This window comes from Coturnix japonica, chromosome 6, assembly GCF_001577835.2.
Source record: "Coturnix japonica isolate 7356 chromosome 6, Coturnix japonica 2.1, whole genome shotgun sequence".
Lineage (NCBI taxonomy): Eukaryota > Metazoa > Chordata > Aves > Galliformes > Phasianidae > Coturnix > Coturnix japonica.
In genome coordinates, this window is record NC_029521.1 from 8,914,517 (window position 1) to 8,934,154 (window position 19,638).

At 52.9% G+C, this 19,638-nt stretch overlaps 2 protein-coding genes across 3 annotated transcripts; both read left to right on the top strand.

Moving 5' to 3' along the window:
- Positions 1–108: 108 nt before the first annotated feature.
- Positions 109–12,260, top strand: TSPAN15 (tetraspanin 15). 2 transcript variants are annotated; one of them, XM_015866390.1, is made up of 8 exons: positions 109–340; positions 1,392–1,577; positions 3,748–3,822; positions 5,282–5,377; positions 6,847–6,963; positions 9,940–9,987; positions 10,602–10,718; positions 11,129–12,260. In XM_015866390.1, exons 1-8 carry the CDS (start codon positions 245–247, stop codon positions 11,279–11,281), a joined length of 888 nt encoding a protein of 295 aa, XP_015721876.1. In that variant the 5' UTR covers positions 109–244; the 3' UTR covers positions 11,282–12,260. The 2 variants fall into 2 exon arrangements, with proteins under 2 accessions (XP_015721876.1, XP_032301428.1); XM_032445537.1 differs by lacking the exon at positions 109–340 and adding an exon at positions 400–940.
- A 6,147-nt stretch (positions 12,261–18,407) lies between these two features.
- NEUROG3 (neurogenin 3) lies at positions 18,408–18,968 on the top strand. Its single transcript, XM_015866276.1, has one exon. It carries the CDS (start codon positions 18,408–18,410, stop codon positions 18,966–18,968), a length of 561 nt encoding a protein of 186 aa, XP_015721762.1.
- The last annotated feature ends 670 nt before the right edge of the window (positions 18,969–19,638 follow it).

Sequence of the window (19,638 nt, forward strand, 5' to 3'; positions counted from 1 at the left end):
GAGGTGGTAGGTGTCAGAGGCATTCAAAATTGGCGATAACTTAGGTAAGGAATAATCGGAATGAGCGTCCCCGCTCCCGGCCGAGCCTTTTCCCCGCAGCGCGCAGCCGCGGCGCTCGGCTCCGGGGACGCGCTCAGCGCCGGGGACGCGCTCGGTCCGGGGACGCGTCCCCGCTGCCCTCGCCCTCCGCGGGCGGAAGCGGCGGTTCCGGGCGGAGCGGAGCGGAGCGGCAGGTGCTACCGGGATGGCGACGGGGGACGCGGAGCAGGCGCGGTACTGTGCGCGGCTCTCCTACCTCTGCCTTAAGTTCAGCCTCATCACCTACTGCACCGCCTTCTGGGTGAGCTGAGCGGACGGGGGCTGCGTTGGGGCGGGGGCTGCTTTGTCCCTGCGCGGCTGCGGGGATGAAGCCCGCCTGCTTTTTGTAGCTGCGGTGTTTGGGAAAGGAGGGCTGGCCGCTGTGTTGCTCCTGAGCCCCGCTTTATCGCTACATCGGGTTGCGGGGTCCCTCCGGCCGCACGGCGCTGCCCGGGGCGGGGCTCCTCGCGGGACCCGGGCACCTGCAGCCGCGCCTGGGCCGCCTCCTGCGAGCGGCAGCGCCCGTGTCCGTCGCCCTATGGAACCCTATGGAGACAGACCACCGCGATGTGATTGGGAAGCGCTGCAGCGAGCGAGCGCTTTAAAGAAGCGCTACCCGTGCGGGTGGTGCTGCAAAGTCGCTCCTCTTCTCCGTGGGAAAGCCCCAGAGGAAGCCCCCGGGGTTCACTGGGAGAAGCGAACCGAGGCCGGCTGCTGGCTTCCCTGCGGGCCGGAGGGATGCGGGATGGAAGCGGGCGGGTGCCTGCGGAAGGGCTGCGTTCCCCCTCTGCTCGCAGGGACGAGATCATCCTCACAGCGGGGTGCGGTGCGGAGCTGCTGCCGCCTGGTGAACGGGCCGAGGGTCTGTAAGAGAACCGGAGCGCAGCGGACGGTGACGGCTGGGATTCTGCTGCTGATTGCGCTTGGAGAAAAGCGGAGGAGAGGGGCGCGTTTCCCCCTATCCCTCCCGGGTTGCAGCCTGGTCTCGCGGTTGGCAGCCCTGCCCGCAGCACGGAATGGGGACTGGGTGGTCTCGAGGGTCCCCTCCGCCCTGAGCCGTCCTGTGATGCTCTGAGCCGGCCGCTCCCTGGCGTCGGCAGGATACAGGTTGTCCTGGGGGTGTGCGTACAGTCCCGCAGCCTCGAGGCGCTCACGTTTCCCAGAGCACTGCTAAGGCTGTGCTGTGCTTTAAAACGAAGAGAATTCACGTGGGTTTATCCGGGTGGCAGCAGGACGAAGGTCCACCTGACCGTGGATCTGGTACAGTGGGAGTGGAAAAGAAGCATTATCTTCACTTTCTGTTTTTGTTCCAGGTGATCGGGGGCCTTGTTCTTGCTGTCGGGATCTATGCAGAAGTCGAAAGACAGAAGTACAAGACTCTAGAAAGTGCCTTCCTAGCCCCGGCCATCATTTTAATCCTTCTGGGCATTATCATGTTCTTAGTGTCCTTTGTGGGTGTGCTGGCTTCCTTGAGGGACAACCTCTGCCTTCTTCAAGCAGTAAGTACTGTTTGATTCTTCTTTGTGATAGTTAGAGCTTATTTGCAGCATCGCATGCATTCAGAGTTGGAGCCCTTTCTAGGTCTACACTGAAAAATATTTCATTGCGCTCCCTGACTTTGTGGCGGGTGGTTTGCTGCTCCATGGGCATGGAGATGCTGATGAGAAATGGAAGTCTGGAGCTGGCTGTGCTCCAGAGGGCTGGGGAGCAGATGTGCTATGGAAACATCTCCCGCGTGTCCTGTTGGGTGGTAAAACCCAGATCCTGAGGTCATCTGTTTTGGATGGAGGGAACCAGGCTGCTTTTTTTAGGAAAGCTGCTGTCAAAAATTGACCTAAAAACTTGATTTATTCAGAAGGAGTAGATGCCAGGTGATGGCAGCTGCTTCCCTGCTACCTTGAGAGGTTGGCCTGGCACTGTGGCATGTGCCCATTTCTTTGTACTGTGGGTATGTTTGGGGAGATGAATGATTGGAGTACTGCCCCCGAGGTGTGGCTGCAGCTTCTCAGGGGGTTCTCACAGGCTGCTGGCTGGGGGACTGAGGAACAGGGGTTAGTTCTGGACATGGTGGTTCCTCTAACAAGTTCTTGTTTCAACCAGAGGCAGCTGTGAGAGCAAGAACCTGCCTTGGTCATGTTGTGTGGAGATGGCTGGGGCCCAGATACCCCCAGCTTGGGGAAGAGGTAGGAGAGGATGTTACATAGACCAAGGCAAGAGGTCATCGTGAACTTTGAAACTATTTGCTGGAACTTGGCTGAAAAGTGGTGTGCTCTCCTCATCAAATGGCTGAGAACCCATCCAGGGGTTGTGCTTCCCTATCTGGCACAGAGCATGCTTTCTGTTTATGCTGTGGGGGTGAGCCTGGAAGTCCCTCAGTCTGTTTTTTGGACTGATTCCCCATTTAGCAGCAGCAAATACATCTGTCTGTCCAGCAATTTGCAACACTGGTGCTGGTCTGGGTGGCACAGAGTTGAAAGCAGCACGGCATGGGAGGAACCGAAGGGAGAAGTCTGGGGTGAATGCATCTGCCTTGGTTAAAGCACTCATTAATGATAGAAGAGCAGGGACACCTGAAGTGGTGCTGCATGTACCCCATCCATCCAAAACAGATGAGCTCAGAGTCTGGGTTTTGCCACCCAGTGGGTTGAGTCCAAATTACACTGACTGGGAAAAGCCTCCTCCTGAAATCAACCCTGGGTTTGTTCTGAGACTGCTGGAGATTGTGAAGCTTCCATGGTGAATTTTGTTGTTATGAAGGAACCAGACTTACACAAGTAGATGGAAGGAGAACTACGCACTAAAATTTACCAATGCAAGAGCTTGCCTCTGATTTAACACTGACAAACTGATTGAAAACGGCTTGGGTTACTCTAAAGCACCACTTGACCAAAGAAATGAAAGCTAACAGGTATTTGCTGTCTTTGGAACATAAAAGTGTAATGTTCTGCATGTAGTTGAACATTTATGTGCTTCGCTATGAAGTGGGATGCTCTTGTAGGTAAAATATCTCAGCATGATAAATGCACCTCTTAGTTTTGTTTCCATTCAGAGCAGAAGTTTATAGATTTGCTGATTGGAGGGAAAAAATATCTAGGGTTTGTTCAGCCTAGAGAAGAGAAGGTTGCGGGGTGACCTCATTGCAGCCTTTCGATACCTAAAGGGAACTTACTCCCAGGAGGGGAGCAAACTCTTCAAAAGGGCTGACAATAGCAGGACACGGGGAAATGGTTTTAAGTTAAAAGAGGGTAGATTTAGGTTGGATGTTAGGGGGAAGTTCTTCACTAGGAGAGTGGTTAGGTCCTGGAACAGGCTGCCCAGTGAGGTTGTGGATGCCCCGTCCTTGGAGGTGTTCAAGACCAGGTTGGACGGGGCCCTGGGCAACCTGATCTAGTAAAGGTGTATGTTTGGTGGCCCTGCCAGGCAGGGGGGTTGGAACTACATGATCCTTGAGGTCCCTTCCAACCCGGGTCATTCTGTGATTCTGTGAAAGCGGGGGAAGAAGTCTTGCCTGTTGCATAAGCAATTTTTACAAGAACAAAACAAAGACTATTTTTCTTTGAACATATCTCACATTTGGAATGTAAGCAGTGTTACAGGCTTGATCGCAGTCATTGAAGGAGTAATTCTGGTTTTGTTGTAAGGTCTCACTTGGTGTTGTTTCTTTTCCAGTTCATGTACATCCTGGGTCTGTGCCTGATGATGGAGCTGGCAGGTGCTGTTGTGGCCTTGATCTTCAGAAACCAGGTGAGCTGGGGTTGTGAGTGTGGTGTTATGGCTGTGCTGCTGAGCAAAGAAAGGTGTTCAGTTTGTCAGCGGAGCTGAAGGAAGCCTGAAGATGAGCACAGGCTCCTCAGGGCTGTTTGGGTTAGGGAAGAGTGGAACTGGTCATCAGTTCTGGAAATGGACTCCAGGATGGAGAATTTGGGGAATATCTGTCTGTGGTTTGGTACAGGCAAAACAGGTATTCAGCTCTTAATGTATTGCATGTTCTTATTTTCCTTCTTTCTCTCAGGTTGCTGGTTCACATTTGCATTTGGGGACCAAGTTATTGTTTACTGGCCAACATGCCTGACCTGAGTGGCATCTCTTCCCTGCCCACATCCATAAGCAAAAGAGCTCAGTTTTATAGCAGGCATCAACATTTACAAGTTTACTGCACCTTCATTAAAAAAACAAAAACCAAAAAGCTCAGATATATTTTTCCAGGTGGAAAACCATATATTATTTCTTTGAGTTTAATAGTAAGAACGTGCACCCTGTGCATGGTGCTCTCATGAGCCATGGTGGGAGCACTGCAGCCCATTCAGTGTAGGAGGGGATGCCGTGGGTCAGAAAGTGAAGTAAACACCGAATGGTATTTGCTGAGAGGGTGAGGAGCAGTAGTGATTGGCTTTTGTACATAGAAAGCACATTGTTGGATTTGCTTGCACTAAGCAGTTTCCCTCTGCACTCGTTGGCGGCGGTGCCCTGGGCCAGGGCTTTGTGTTTGTGCTGTGAGAGGGATGGATGCGTTGGGGTGAGGATGGGAAGTAAGCATTTAATAGAAGCACAAGCTAAGAGACTCCATGTAAATGCTGATCGTTGTACATGTCCCAGTGCTTTTTTTCCCCCTTTCATTTCTTTCCCTGTTCCGTTCTCAGATATGAGGCATTCTATTTCTTTTCTCCATGCTGTGCTTATTGTAAGAAATACCTTTCAGTGGTGTGTATTTACAAAGAGAGCATTGTCTGTATCTGTGAGCGTGTGTCCGTTGTGCCTGTTTGCCCTGCTGCTCTGGGGATGTAGAACAACTGGTTGTCATGAGGTCCTGCTTGTCCTTATTGCTCACATCTGTTTGGTGCTCTTGAAAGACAGAGCATGTCCCAGCATCCCAAGGGCAAGTATCGAGCCTCAGGGCATGCTAAACGGAGGTGGCATTTCTAATTGCATTTCTAATTGCCACATTCTAATTTCTAAGAATGTGATAACCATTTTTGTTTTAAGAAAATAAATAAAAAATGGGCTGTCCTTTTGTGCTCACCACCCACAGCTGGCACTTACCAAATCACAGTACCCTTAGAATTGGAAGAGACCCTTAAAGGCCATCTAGCCCAGCTCCCCTGTTGTGAACAGGGATGCCTACAGCTCAGAGCCTGACAATGTTGACCTTTTCTTTAACTTTCAGCATTTGTGACTGATGAGTCTTTTTGCTTTTGCCTTCTAGACGATCAAGTTTCTGAATGATAACATTAGAAGAGGAATTGAGAATTACTATGATGATTTAGACTTCAAGAACATCATGGATTCTGTTCAAAAGCGGGTTTGTTCATTATTTCCTTATCTGAAGACTAGTTCAGTCCCAAGTAATGCTAAGATGTAGTGGGTCCTTGGTGATCCAGGGATGTGGATCAATCAAATGTTTGATTTTTCTATGGGTCCTACAGCCAGGTTTGGACAAACTCAGCTTCAATTCCACCCAAATTCTTCTTTTTGTTTCTGTTGGTTTGTCTAAGACATCCAAAACCAATGGTTAACCATCAGAAGTGCTGGAAGTGGAGAAGAGAGGTGGCAGTGGGGCTGTTTGAACCTGGCTGGTTGCATTTACACTCAAAGATGTGTAGCAAGCCCCTTAATAGGGTGGTTATTCAAATGAAATCCCTGTGGAGGTGTATATACCTGCAATTAAAATTCAGAAATTGCGGTGAGCACAGCTGAGCATTACTTAATAGCACGTGCAGTTGACTCACAGCCCTAGATCTTTTTTAACACTGCCGTGTTGAAATGTTTCTTGGCTTAGGGAAGAGTACTGCCATGCAGTTCAGGGATGACAGGAAAAGCAGAAAACGTTCAGAAATGTGCTTGCAGAGCCCACGTGGTGCCTGTGGCCGTGCCAAATTAAAAACACTGAAAAAGTTAGCTTAGTAAATGCTATGGATGTTTTATGACCTTGCTATGGTAAGGGCAGCCTGCTTTGAAAAACAGAGTCAGCATGGAAAGTCTGTCAAAACCAAACTGTCCCGAGGAAGTTTTGTCATAATACTTCATAATGCTTTAAAGTTTCCATGCGCTGCCCCACATTTTGTATATATGCAGTAAGATAAATGGTAGCAATGAAGTAAACTGCTGCTTCTCCCTTCCTTTAAAACAGAGTGAATATTTGTATTAAGTGAGTGTAACCTTACAGTATTTTACTTTTGCTAGATCTCAGTTCTACTAACTCAATGACACCTGAAATATTTTGATGGATTTTTTTAATGCCTTAGATCAATGTTGTTTTCTTTTAGGCGTGATCAGGAATATTGTCAGTTGAACTGATAGCCCATTGCTGAGCTATGCTGCCTTAGCTATGCCACTCTCAGATATTTTAAATGCCACTTGGGTCTCTTTCTACACTTTCTGTTTGTCCTGAGCATGAAAGCATTCCGTTGTTGATCCTTCACACGTTGGATATGACTTTATATAAGATATATTATTAAACAAGTTTTCTACTTGCAATCAGAGAGTCTTTATTTTTTCCTATTTTGTACTGATCTTTGTAGCCTGGCTGATTCTGAAAGCATTCAGGAGGTGTAAATATTTGTCACTCCATCTAATCAGAATTTTTTCCCCTTTTAAATGTATTTTTCTTGTGTATATAACTGTACTTCTCTAATACATTTGTCTTCCTGGGGAGCTGCCCAGTCCCTCAGTGCTCTTAAAACTGCTTTACTCCTACTTTTCTCTCCAGTTGTTAGAAGAGTTTTTGCAACAATCTGCCATTTGCCTTTGCCTTCTGTGTCATGTTTGCAGTTTAAGTGTTGTGGTGGGGAAGACTATACAGATTGGTCAAAGAATGTGTACCACGACTGTGCTGCTCCAGGACCTCTGGCCTGTGGAGTGCCTTACACGTGTTGTGTCCGGAACAAGGTGAGTCTGCTGTCTCATTAGCTGAGCCAACCTCTGTCCTAGCAGACGGATAAATCTTAGAATCATTAGTGTTGGAAAAGGCCTCCAAGTTCATCAAGTCCAACCATCAGCCTATCACAGCTCAGTCATAGAAAGATAGAAGCATGGAACGTGGAAAAGCCCTCTCATATCCACCTTCTGCTGCCCATGTCCCTCAGTGCCACATCTTCACACCTCCAGGGATGGTGACTTCCCCACCTCCCTGGGTAGCCTGTGCCACTGCATCACTGCTCTTTCAGAGGATAAATGTGTCATAATACCCAACCTGAATCTCCCTGGCACAACCTGAGGCCATCACTTCTTGTTATATCTCTGTACCACTACTGCTGAAACATGGCACCCATCACCTCGCTGTGCTCACATCCCTTGGGCCACTGGTGGGCAGTGATGCCCCCTTGGTGCCAGCCCTGCCACTTGTGTCAGCACCTCAAGGCTTCTTTCCTGAATCCCTTCCAACAGAGACCTGTGATGGATAGCCCACCGGTGCCTGCTAGGCGCTGCCCTTTTCTTGTCAGACTTGGGTGTTTGATTAATGAAGGAAAGAGAAACGCAATAGTAATCTCAGTAATCCAGCTGGATATTACTGAGAAGTGTGTATAGTACAAAGGTGTCTATTGCTTACACTTGCACATTCTTGTGTGTCAGAAGAAGTGTGTTTAGATCTGTGCAGAGCTGAGATTTACTCTCAGAAACCAAAGCTAAACAGCTATGTTTTAAGCCTGAGGTGTTTGAGAAGTCGTGTATCTGAAAGTGATATATGCTGATCCACAACTGTGTGGAGCTGGCAGGAGAGCCCAGGTTTCTGCCTTCAGTTGGTGATGAAGGGAGGCAGAGGTGGCTCAGAGAGAGCAGTCTGGCTGCTCAGAGTGGTTTCAATGGAGTGCTTGTTTCTCTGAGTCTCGCCCTCCTCAATCAGAGCCTTATTTTAAAAGCTTAGTTCATGTGTGTAGAAATGCAGCAGCGCTGTGAGGGGAAGCGCTGTAACAAGTAGTGGCTGTTGGTGCTATGCAGATGTTTCCTTTAGAATTATTAGGTCCTGTGTTTGGTGCGTGTTCCTTATTTTACATAGAGTTTGCAGTGATGGATTTTGTAACTGAGCGAGTGTTTGGGATTTGTCTGTGACAAATGGGCTCTTCCTGTTTCTGTAGGGAACTGAGATAATGCCACATGCCATGGGACAGGTAATCACATAGACTGTGTATTTCAAGAGCAACCCGAAGTCAGCAAAGTATTAAAACCAAGGAATTCCTTGAGGAATGCAAGGAGTTCCATTTTCCTGGGTTTCGCTGACATCTGGGGAGGAGGGATAGGGTTTCCTGCAGAGGAGATGTAGCACGTGGTTTGTTAATTCAGTGTAGTTAGTTGAGAAGTATGGAGAAGCCCCTAGATGATGGATATCCCCTTATTTAAGGCTGGAGTGCTCAGCCAGATGCTGCAAAGCATAAGGGCTGGTATCTGTGCTGTGGTTGCAGAACTGTGGATTGGGCAGGGCAGTGTTAGCAGTGCGGCTGTACAGCCTGCTGCCTTTAGAAAACACTGGGAGATGCATCAATCTTGGCTGCCTGACAAATGCTTCCAAATACAGGCTGGTTTCTGTCCTGGAAAGCCACAGATACGTTTGCAATTACTCAGTGACTCTGTAGTCATGGAAAACTCCTGTTCGTGTAGGAGGGTCGGCTTCGGATCTGTTTTGAAAGCCTTGTGCAGGACGAGCCAGGCCCTGGTTGTGCTGCTGTTGGGGAAATCTGAAGGAATTATTGTCCGGTCAAAGTATTTATTAAAGACTTACACAAGTGTAACGGAGATAACAATCCATCCCCAGATGTATGCAAACTTTGGTTTTGAATGCATTTATCTCCATCGAGCACAGTTTCTTGTACCATGATGTCTTGTTAGCAAACGTTGTGTTTAAAATTCAGCGATGATGTCATGAAGTTCCCTGGTGTCCAATATTTTGCTGGTGGCCGTCTGTTTATGTCAGGCTCAAGTGCTATGAGAGTGGTGGTCCCCTCGCAACTGTGCCCCAGTACTGCAGCTGGGACCTCCCCTTGTGCTTTCAGAAGAGGCTGGGAGAGCTTCAATGCCCCAAACCTGGTTTGTCTGTGTGTCATGTGGTCAAGGGAGAGCCGACTTCTGGAGTGCTTAAAAGATGAGCTCCTGGCCACCAGCACTTAGAAATCTCAGTTCTGTGTCTTTCTGTGCCAGGGTAGAGTTTGCTCTGTTTTATTTTCCTGGTTTGCTTCTTCTCATTTTTCTCTGTCACTGGCTTTGTGCATTACTTTGATCCCAATGGGCTTTATGTTTGGTTTGTAAGTCAAGAGCAGTACTTTCCTATAAGCCTTGTCAGGCTTGTTGGGCTTCACAGCTCGAGCAAAGCATTAAATGGCTGCAGAAAGTGTTTTGGTAATCCTCTGTGAATGCAAACACTCAGGCTTTGGGTTTGTAATGTATTCATGTAAGCGTTTGTAGTACTGGAAATTATTTAGGTTTCAGGTATTTCCAAGTTGAAAGTTGTCATCGTGATGGAACGACGGCCATAATCCCTGGCTTTCTTAATGTGATGAGTTAAGCCATTAAAGCCTTAAAATTAGAACTGGCTGTTGCATGGAAACAGCCATAGCTTATAGGACTGTCATGGCCAGCTTCAGTTTGTGGCACCGTGCTCCTTGCTGGGTGGATGGGGGTCAGCTGCCTTGTGGAGGTCTGACTTTGGGGGTCCTGGGAGAAGCTCTTGGTTCTCCCTGCTGTAATCATCATTCTGCTTTCCCGGGGCTGAGCTGGGCACAAGTATCGCTGCTGCGAGCTGTCCCTCACTTCCTGGCTGTGTAGTGACCGGGTGAAGCAGTGTGGTGTGGCTGTCCCCAGCCCATGACCTGAGGTGGTGGCACCTCTGGGTTTGTGCTTTACTCTACAATTTATTTCTCTTTTTCTTTTCAGACAGACATTATCAACACCATGTGTGGATACAAGACCATTGACAAAGAGGTAAAGTAATCAGCACCCATTTTGTGATGGTAAAAGGTTCTGATTTTGGGAGCTTATCCTTGTCAGTAACAAAAGGTTTTCTACATGCTCAAATCTACTGAAAAGTTAAAGCAACCATTAAACTGATTGTAGGTGATTGTGCATTTTCTGTTGTTCCTTTCTTGACACATGTGTGAAGCATTTCCTTCCAGAAATAACCTCCCACTTACAATAACTGCACAGCAAAGAAGGACACATCAATATTCAGAGTAGTGGCGTGACTACAGTCGGTTTCTGTACAGCCAATTTAGGACATCAGAATGAAATACCCACCATTGGGATCTGAAATACTTGGAAAGAGCTCTTTCCTGGAAGAGGAGCAGAGCTGCTGTGCTGTGCTCGCCTCTTGGGGTGGTGCCTTTTTGTAGGCTATTTATAATATAATATAATATAATTATAATTAATGTTTTTCCACTGCTGCACTTAAAACTTGGAAGTGCCGATAAAAGTGGCAGAGACTCTTCTGTCCTTCCTATGTGGTCTACAATTAGAATGAGATGCACTTCTTTGGGGGAGTTAGCTTAGAATAAGGTGGCTTTTAGTTTTTTAATGATGTCTGCTCTGTTGCTTTGCAGCGCTTGAGTATCCAAGACGTCATCTATGTCCGTGGGTGCACCAATGCAGTGCTCATTTGGTTTCTGGACAACTACAGCATCATGGCTGGCGTTCTGCTGGGCATCCTGCTCCCCCAGGTAAGTGGGCCGTGGCTTCACAGGGAGTGTCTTTGTGCTGTGGGAAATCTTTTGCTGTATCAGCTGTTCACAAGCACTACTCATTTCTTATAGAATGGGTTGGCTTGGAAGGGATGTCAAGAATCATCCAGCTCCAACCCCCAGTATCTTGTATTTTCCCTTCTATGCAAAATCCCCATCAGAAATTTCAGTATGAGATATCCCGCTTCTTGCTGTGGTCAGCTGGGATGGGAGCTGTTTGGGCTTGCTTTCCGTGACCCTTATGGGTCCTTTCCAATTTGGGATACTGTACAATTCTATACTGTCAGTATGAATGCTACACTGTGCCCCTCTGCCTGCGCTGTGTACCTGCTTTGTGCAAGCAGTGCTATGAGGCACAATGAGCAGCAGGCGATGCCCTTGTTTTGCAGTTCCTGGGGGTGCTGCTGTCCTTGCTGTACATCACACGGGTGGAAGACATCATAGCTGAGCACAAACTTGGTGAAAGCCTGTTCGGGGAGATGCGGCAGCGCCCTGATCCTGATTTTTCCAATGGAGGCTGCTGCATGTGCTACCCAGGCTGACAGCAGGAACCTCCAGAGCCCGTCAGCTTGCGTGCTGGTTTGTGTTTCTGTGGCCATTACGGACATTGGGTGTGACTGATCAACTCTAACTCTTCTTTGGTATTTCTTTCCAAGCAGAATACCAAAAGCAGAGTCTCTTCTTTACCCTGTGGTCTTAGTATTTCTAACATTTCCACTGCCTCTAGGTGTGTGTTGAGCTGTTGTGAGATCCCTGGGTGCCATGCTCAGGTTGCTCCTAGCTCCTTGGGAAGCAGACCAGGTAACCACCGTGCCTACACAGCTGTGGAATCACCATGTGTGCACCATTCCACATCGCCCTCCTCCCTCTGGAGAGGCCGCCCTCTCCAACCAAGAAGAATGTTGGGGGCTGCCCACTGACCCCGAAGTGGGGTAATGCTGGTGTCATGGACTCACAGCATGGCTTGGGTTGGAAGGAACCTTCTAAGTCCCTGTGCACCTTTGGGGCCTGACTGCAAGCAGGGCAGCCTTGCTAGCAAACGCAGCTGTTGGCTGTATGCTGGAAGGTGAGGCTGGGGCTCTGTGTCCTGGGCAGCCTCTCTGTGCCTTTCCCAATTTCATTTCCTTACTGGTTGCAAATCAGAGGAGAGATTTCTTGCTGATCTAAAGGGTGAATATTAAACACGTGTTTAATGACTTTTTTATGCTAATCTCGATGGATTTACTGACAGTAATGGATGTGACACTGAACACTTCATTGCTCGGTCCTTTGTGCCTTTTAATGATGGGGCAAATGCCAATGTTGGATTAATCAGGTAATGCTCGATAGACTTTTAATGCGATTTGTTACTGTCTGGCTTTTGTATCAGTTTATGAGATGTTTGAGTCTTGTACGTACTGTATTTTTCCTCATTAGTAAATTAAGTGTTAGAAGGATTTGGGGGGAATTATCTATGTTGAAATGTTTCTGAATTTGATTCTTGTCAAAATAAATATATATATATATATTTTTTTCCAAAACCATTTGGACTCTCAATGCTGAGAAAGCAGGAGCTGCTTCCCATACCAAGGATTTCTAAGGAAATTCAGTGCTTTTCCATCTACTAGAAAAGAATCAGAAAAGTATTCAGGTTGGAAAAGCCCACTTGGGTCACCCAGCCAGCACCAACCTCACACTGAGCCATGTCCCTCAGTGCCACATCTCCATGGCTCTTGGAAAAGACTTGGCTCAGTCCTTCACTGCTGACAGCATGACTGATGGTTAGAAAGAGGTCAAACATCTCTCTTACCATCAGCAGTGTCTGGTTGTCTCCTCCACGGCACACTCTGGTGTTTGCTCTGGGAATTTGGGTAAGCGGGGGCAAAAAAAGTATGCCTGGATTTTGGGTGGTTATAAAATTATGGGAGAATCTTTGGGGCTGCTGGGGAGCAGTTCTTCAGCACAGCAGGTGGTGGGGCACAAAGGTTTGGGGCCACTTGCAATTCTTAGCACGGTGTTTGGGAGTGGGGTTTACTGATTCCTCCCTGCCGGTGCTCAGCAAGAACTGGGGACCCATTGCCAGCACCTCATTCAGTGTGCCCATGGCTGTGCTGGTCCCAGCAGTGGTCACCTCTATGAGGAAACAACTGCAACCCTGCTCATGATGCACAGGTGGGCCCTTCCCAAAGAGCTCCTGCCCTTCTGATGGGATGGATACTGGCATGGAATGATACTGTGGTTCAGGTGGGTCGGATCCAGCATTACTTCCTTCTGAGGTTGCTGAATAGTGCTGAATATCGCTTACCCCCGAGCTGCGTTCCCTCCACCTCACCCCCCCAAGCGCTCTGCGGAGCTGCTGCTTTGGGACCGCGACAAACAGCCCCCCTCTAGCGGTGTGGGCTTGACAGGGCACAAAAAAACCCCACTTTTTTTTCTTACTTTATTTTCCATCTCAGCTGCCCAAGATCTGTCTGCTGAGCATCCTTTGGTGCTGAGAGAGCTGGTGTCTGCTTTGTTCGTGCCTTTCTACGAGCAGCTCTCAGCCACGGGTGGGGAGGAGGGGTGTGAGTGGCTCTGCAGGGAGATGGGAGCGGGTTGAAGTGGAGATGGGCCTTGTGGGATGGGTGCTGTGCGAACCGAAACCGTCTGCAGCCCAGGGGTGGTTGAGCATCGCTGCTCAGAGTGCAAGGGCTCAGTGGGGCTGTCAATGGGGCTCTGTGCCCACGCCCGGCAGCAGGAGGCAGCATCACACTTTGTGCGTCACGGCAGAATCGAGGAAACCGAGAGCAGAGAGCGATTTGCTGCCGTCTGCAGATGCGTCGAGCCGATGTTTTCGTGGCTCATCGCTGCCGGCGGCATCGCTGCGTCCTGCTGCTGGACCGCAGGGTTACATTCAGGCACGGAGCTACTGGAGGCCATTGGAGAATCTGTGCAAGGCTTGGGAGCTTTTATTAAAAAACAAACAAACAAAAACAAAACACCCCAAAACAAAAACCAGAATGAATTCAATTGTTTTTTTTCCTCCCCATCTGTCCCAACACAGGTGTCAGTGCTCTTCAGCCTGTGCCAGGCTCTTGTGCTGGAGTTGGGTAGGAACAGGTTCCAGGGCTTCGTGCTGCTGCTCAGAACCACGGAGGAGCAGTGCGAGGCTGTGCTGAGCCATGCAGACACATCACTGCTTGGGGGGAGCAGCCAACGGATGGGGGGGAAATGCACTGAGCAGGGAATGTGGAACCAAACCTCACTGTCCGTGCCCACGCTCTCCACAGCCAAGGCAATGAAGGGCTGGGGATGCTCAGACCCCTTTTGCAGAAGGGAAGGGCAAGGTAGATGTCACACCGTGTGCTGCCCCTGAACCCCAGTGCCCACAAGCAGGGCAGGATGCGGCCCTCAGTCCCCAGCCCGCAGCACGCCGGCCCCGAATTATTGTTGGGTGTCGAAAAAGACATTGAAAAGAAAGGAGGAGAGCTGTGAAGAGGGTCACTTTAGTGGCTCTTTCATTTATTTTTTTTTTCTCCCCCGAGAAGGAAGTTAGAAAAGCAGAGCCCTCAAAGCCGCATTGAAAGGGTGACAGAGACGGGATAATGCGTAAGACCAAGGGAAGGAATCTCAGAGCACTCGCCACGGTGTTTTAATGATCTGTTAACAATTACCCCTTTCAGGAGAGAACATATGGTAGATGGTTTGCTTTAAAAAAAAAAAAAAAAGGGGGACAAAAAAAGGAGAAAAAAAGATTGCTCCAGAAAGTGAAATGATGTTGGAAAAATGGGGGGGATCTCTGTGAGAACTGGGGGAGGGAGAGGCATCCCTGCGTGGGGTATAAGGGCTGTGTTGGGCTGGGGACCCCAAAGCTGGAGATGGCTGGGAGCAGTCTGCAGGGTGTGATGGGGTTGTGCTGTTCCTGCTGCTCCACAAGTCAAGGCAATGCTGCCCTGCACGTCCATAACACCTGGAAGCAGGTGTTGGGTGATGGGACCCCTGAGTGTGGGTATAAGGAGGAAGGCAGCCCCAGTCCCCCTGGTCTCCTCTGGGGATGGGGACCGGCAGTGAGCTGGGGAGCACCAGAACCCAGTGTGGGGCACAGCAGCAACTCCAGCCAGTGGGGGTGAACCCACACTCCCTCCAACGTTTCCTGATGATGGCCAAGCTCAGCTATGGCACGGGCTCAACAGATGGTGCCACGGGGCTGCTAGTGGCAGCCTCCATCCTGGATAGGTTTTCAAGACTCTGTCCTTGGTCTCTGCATCCCCCAGTCCCCCCCTACAGTTGGCAGTCACCCAGCCCCCTAGATACTGCAGGCCTGGGGAGGTGGTTATCTGTTAGGCTTCATGCTGAAATCACCAACTTCCACAACCTTTTGGCACAAGTTTGGAGCACGACTCATTGCAACTGCAGTGCTCGGGGCTGCTTTGGACTTGGTGCAGCTTCTCTTTCAGGGCTGGGTGGTGGTAGAGTTACGTGCTATGTACTGCAAAGTGCTTTGGTTGAAAATACCCAGATTTCTTTTTATTAAAAATACACGTTGTCTTCTCTCCAGAGCTGCCCATTCCCTTTGATGCCTCCCATCCCTGCACACCCCACTGACCCTGCACAGCCAGACTGGGGATGGGCAACTCCTGTGCAAGAGACTCCTGGGCTCACTTCATCCATTGCATGCTTTGTCCCATGGCAGAATACATTTCCTTTTCTCTGGAAACAGCCTTGGCCTGGCCTGGGCAGTAGGGTGGGAAGGACTGGAAGGAGATGGGGAGAATCAGGGCTGGTGCTTGGCATCTCTTTGTTACCTTCCTAGTGTCCTAAAGTGTGACCAAGGGAGGCTCCAAAGCAGGACCAAGCACAGCTCAGTTCTTTGGTGCTTGATGGGCAGCTGCTGAGAGCATCCTGGGTTGCAGCAGTCATAAATCCACTGTGCACCTGCAAGGCAGGAGCTGGGCTTTGCCCGACAGCTGGGAGTGCTCAGAGGTGGCAGCCTGAGAGCGCTGCACAGGTGGCAGAGATCTGTGCACTCCATGGAGCTGTCATGGGGTGTGGGGTTAAGTTTTGGGGGTACCTGTGAGACCTCTCCAGGAGCTTGTGGAGCTCAGGCACAGCCAGAGAGCCCTAAAGAGAGCAACTCTCCTGGTGAGGGTAAATCAGTGCGGGGCCAAAGTGCTCTCCACGAAGGGAGCAAACCTTGAGGGTCTGGGACAGGTGGGAAATGGTGACAGAGGACCCTGCAGTTCCACACCATGCATGCTCCTCATCGCTGTGGAATGCCTCAGCAGAACAGTTTCACAACACTCACCTGTGTGCACCACAGACCCCGGCTAACGCTGAGCAATCTGTGCTCGGCACCTGCTGCTTCTCTTTCCTCCCCGGGCCATTTGGTTTCCCCACTCCCTTCAGCCCTTCTCCCTGGACACAGCCACAGCACAGCCGCTGGCCGTGTCCCGCGGGATCCGGGTGGTGAATGGGGCCGGGAGACGCCCCGGGGACCCTCCAGCGGGGGCGGCTCGCCTTCTCCCCTCAAGTCCCGAGCGCTGCGCAGCGGTCCCCGTGCGCCCGGCGGGGCGGGACGCGCTCCCACGGCCGCTTTTCTCTCTTTCTCCTATTTTCTCTCTTTAATTCTTTATTTCCTCCCTCGTCCCTTCTCCTCTCCCCACCGTGGGGGGAGGAAGGGAGAAATTTTGTTCTCAGCGGTCGTTCACAAAGCGGCATCTGCCCACCCCGCGCCTGGCATCTGCGCTCCGTGCGCGCCCGCACCGGGCCGGGGCAGCGCGCATCTGTCGGGCGCCTCCGCAGAGTGACAAAGCGCAGCGCGAGGCTCCGAGAGGACGAGAGGATAGGAGGGAGCCCGGGAGGGGGCGCGGGGCCGCGCTGTGCGGGGTGGGGGCGGCTGAGGGCCCCGAGAGGCTCGGGGGGAGGCGAGCATTGCGTCCAACCCCCCCGTCCGGTGCTCAAACAGCGGCCGGGAGACCGCGGCTTGCGAAACGTCTCCAGCGCCTGGCAGGCGAGGGCCGCGCTGGTTACCATATGTTTTCAATAAAATAAGACAAATAGGGCCGGGAGATAGGGCTTGCAGTAAACCTGTTGTAAAGGAGCATAAAATGGGGCAATGTAAACGCGGCCGAGGGCCGCTCGGTGCCACCCCGCGTCGCTGGACCCGGCCAGGTGCGAGCGGCAGCGCGACGCGGAGCCCCCGCGGGTTTTTATCACGTCCGCGGCGATATTGTGCCGGTTCTGCCCCCGTGGGTAAACACACCGGGCGGCTTTGTGCGGCTCGGGGCAGTTATCGGGAGGCGGCGGGGGAAGGTGATGTCACAATGCCGCTGTCCCGTCCGCCAGCAGGTGATGTCTGCCCCCGGCCCCGTGATTAATGCTTCCCAAAGCACTCCACTTTACAATCTCTTGTAATTATTTATTAAACGAAATCTATTTATTATTATTTTAGCAAACAGCGGTACCAGGTGGGGCTTTCTTTCCCTCTCCAGCTTTTGTTTGAAGGACGTTTGAAGTGGGCAGTCTGAGCCTTGCAAACTCGCTCGCCAGATTTTTTTGTCATCCAATTGCACAGGCACAAAAAAAAAAAAAAAAAAAAAAAAAAAAAAAAAAAAAGGCCCCTCCGGGTCCTCCCTATTCATCCCCCGCCGCCCTCTCCTCAGCCCCTACGCGAGGGCCGCTCGGGGCCGCACGCCCCCACCCCTCGGCCCCGCTCCGCCGCTCCCCGACCGCCGCCCGCGGGGGAGCGCAGCCGCCACGCGCCCCTGGAGAGCCCCAGCGCCCCGCGCCGCCTCCCCCCCGGGCACGAACCGCGGCCGGGGACCGCGGGCGAGCGGAGGGGAGAAGAAGGCGGGGCCCGGCCCTGGGCAGCGCCCCCCGCCCCGGCGCGGTCCGGCACGGCCAACGGCGGAGCTGTCGTCCCCGTGCGGGCATCGCCGCGCCGTTTTGGTGATGGAGCAGGGGGCTCCCGCCCCACCCGGACTGCGCCCCGAGGCCGGACCCGCCCGCCACACCCGAGGGCTCCGTGCTGCGCGGGGGGCTCCGGCCCCGCCGTCCGTGGTCCCGCGCACCGCGCCGGGCGAACGAGGGCAGGGAGGGAACAGCTCCCCGCCGCTCGCCGCCGTCCGTGCGCAAAGCTCCGGAAGCATTTTGCGCACCGAGCCCCGGCGGTGGGGCTGCCCTCCCCGGGCCAAGCGCGGGGCCGGCGGGGCTCGGGGGGCCGGGGACACTTCGGGGGGACCCTTTCCCGGCGGGAGGCATCCCTTGTTTCCCGGGGTGCGGCGGGAGGGCGACGGGAGCGGGCAGCAGAGAGGGCTCCCCCTCGGCCTGGCGCTGGCGATCGGAGCCTGGGGGGCGCGGGGCGGGAGGGGCTGCGGGGGCTCTCGCTCGGCCGGGCCGGGGCTGCGGGCGGTGCCGGGCCGGCACGCTCCCGGCGGGCTGATAAGATAAAAGCGTGCCAAGGGGTGGGTGCGGGCGGGGGGGCGCGCACGCCGCCCGACCGGGAAATCCCCATTGTCTGCCAGCCCTATATATAGGGGCTTAACGGCAGTCGTGTGCCGGCCGTGCAACCCGTGCTGCCCGCGCTCAAGGGACTGCACGGGGCGGTCGCGGAGCCTTCCCCGAGGGAGTGCAGGTGCAGTCGTCGTCGTCGGGGCGCAGCGGGGCCTCGGGGCCGGCTCCCCGCGGGCCGACGCCGCTCGGCTTCGCACGATGGCCCCTCAGAGCGACCGCACCCCTGGCGCCGGGCAACCCTACTTCGGCGACCCCGACGCCTCCGCATCCCCGGCCGCGGGCGGCTCCGCGGGCACGGGCAGCCGGGGCGCGTCCCCCGCCCGCAGCGCGCTGGCCCCGCGGGAGGCGGCCCGCAGGAAGGGGTTGGGGAAGGCGCGGCGCGGCCGCGGGAAGGCGCGCGGCGAGGGGCCGCTCAGCAAGCAAAAGCGAAGCCGGCGCATGAAAGCCAACGACCGGGAGAGGAACCGCATGCACCACCTCAACTCCGCCCTGGACGCGCTCCGCAGCGTCCTGCCCACCTTCCCCGACGACGCCAAGCTCACCAAGATCGAGACGCTCCGCTTCGCGCACAACTACATCTGGGCGCTCACGCAGAGCCTACTCTTGGCCGAGCAGGGCTTACCCGAACCTCCCCCGCCGCCGCCCCCCGCCGCCGTCGCCGCCGCCACCTCCCCCGGGCCCTGGGGCTCGCCCTGCCCCGCCGCCCCACCGCCCGCTGCCCCGCGCCGCGGCCCCGCCGCCTTCCCCTCCTTTCTCTGAGCGCAGCCGGGCCGCTCTCCGGCGCTGAACAGCGCCCGAGGGTCTCTTCGCGCACCTTGCGCCGGGGGCGACGGCTGGGCCCCCGTCCCTCCCCGTCCCGCCTGGCGAAGCAGGACCTGGGTCGGGCGGGCAGGCACAAATCACGGTTTTGTACTCGGAAACGGTAAATTATATTAATTTGTCGCTATCTGTATTTATTGATTATATTTCGTAACAAATATATATTTTGTATATAAGAGTATTTTTGGCAGCGGTGGTCCGTATGTTTGTACCGCTGAAGGGGCCGCGAATGTATTCTTTTTCTTATTATTTTTTAGTTACTATTGGAAGAAGAGGAGAATAAAGTGTGTCGCGGTCAGACCTGTGCAACCCGCTGCTTTCCTTTCCAACAAGATCTTTCAATATCGCGCGCAGTACGCGCCTGGGAAGACAGCGCCGGCCGCGAGGAGGCCTGAGCACTGTGTGTGCTCAGAGCAGCTCAGCGGGGTCCTGCGCCCTTGAGCAACCCTCCGTGCGCCCTCCACCACCCTGCGCGCATTTCGCGCCGTGCGTCCCCCTATTTTCAGAGCCAGGTTCACGCCCCGAGCCATTTTTGGCACGTCCCCAGGGCGCAGCGCTCCTGGAGCCGAGTGCCCGCGGCTGAGTGGCCTCGGCGCGACCCCGGCCTCCC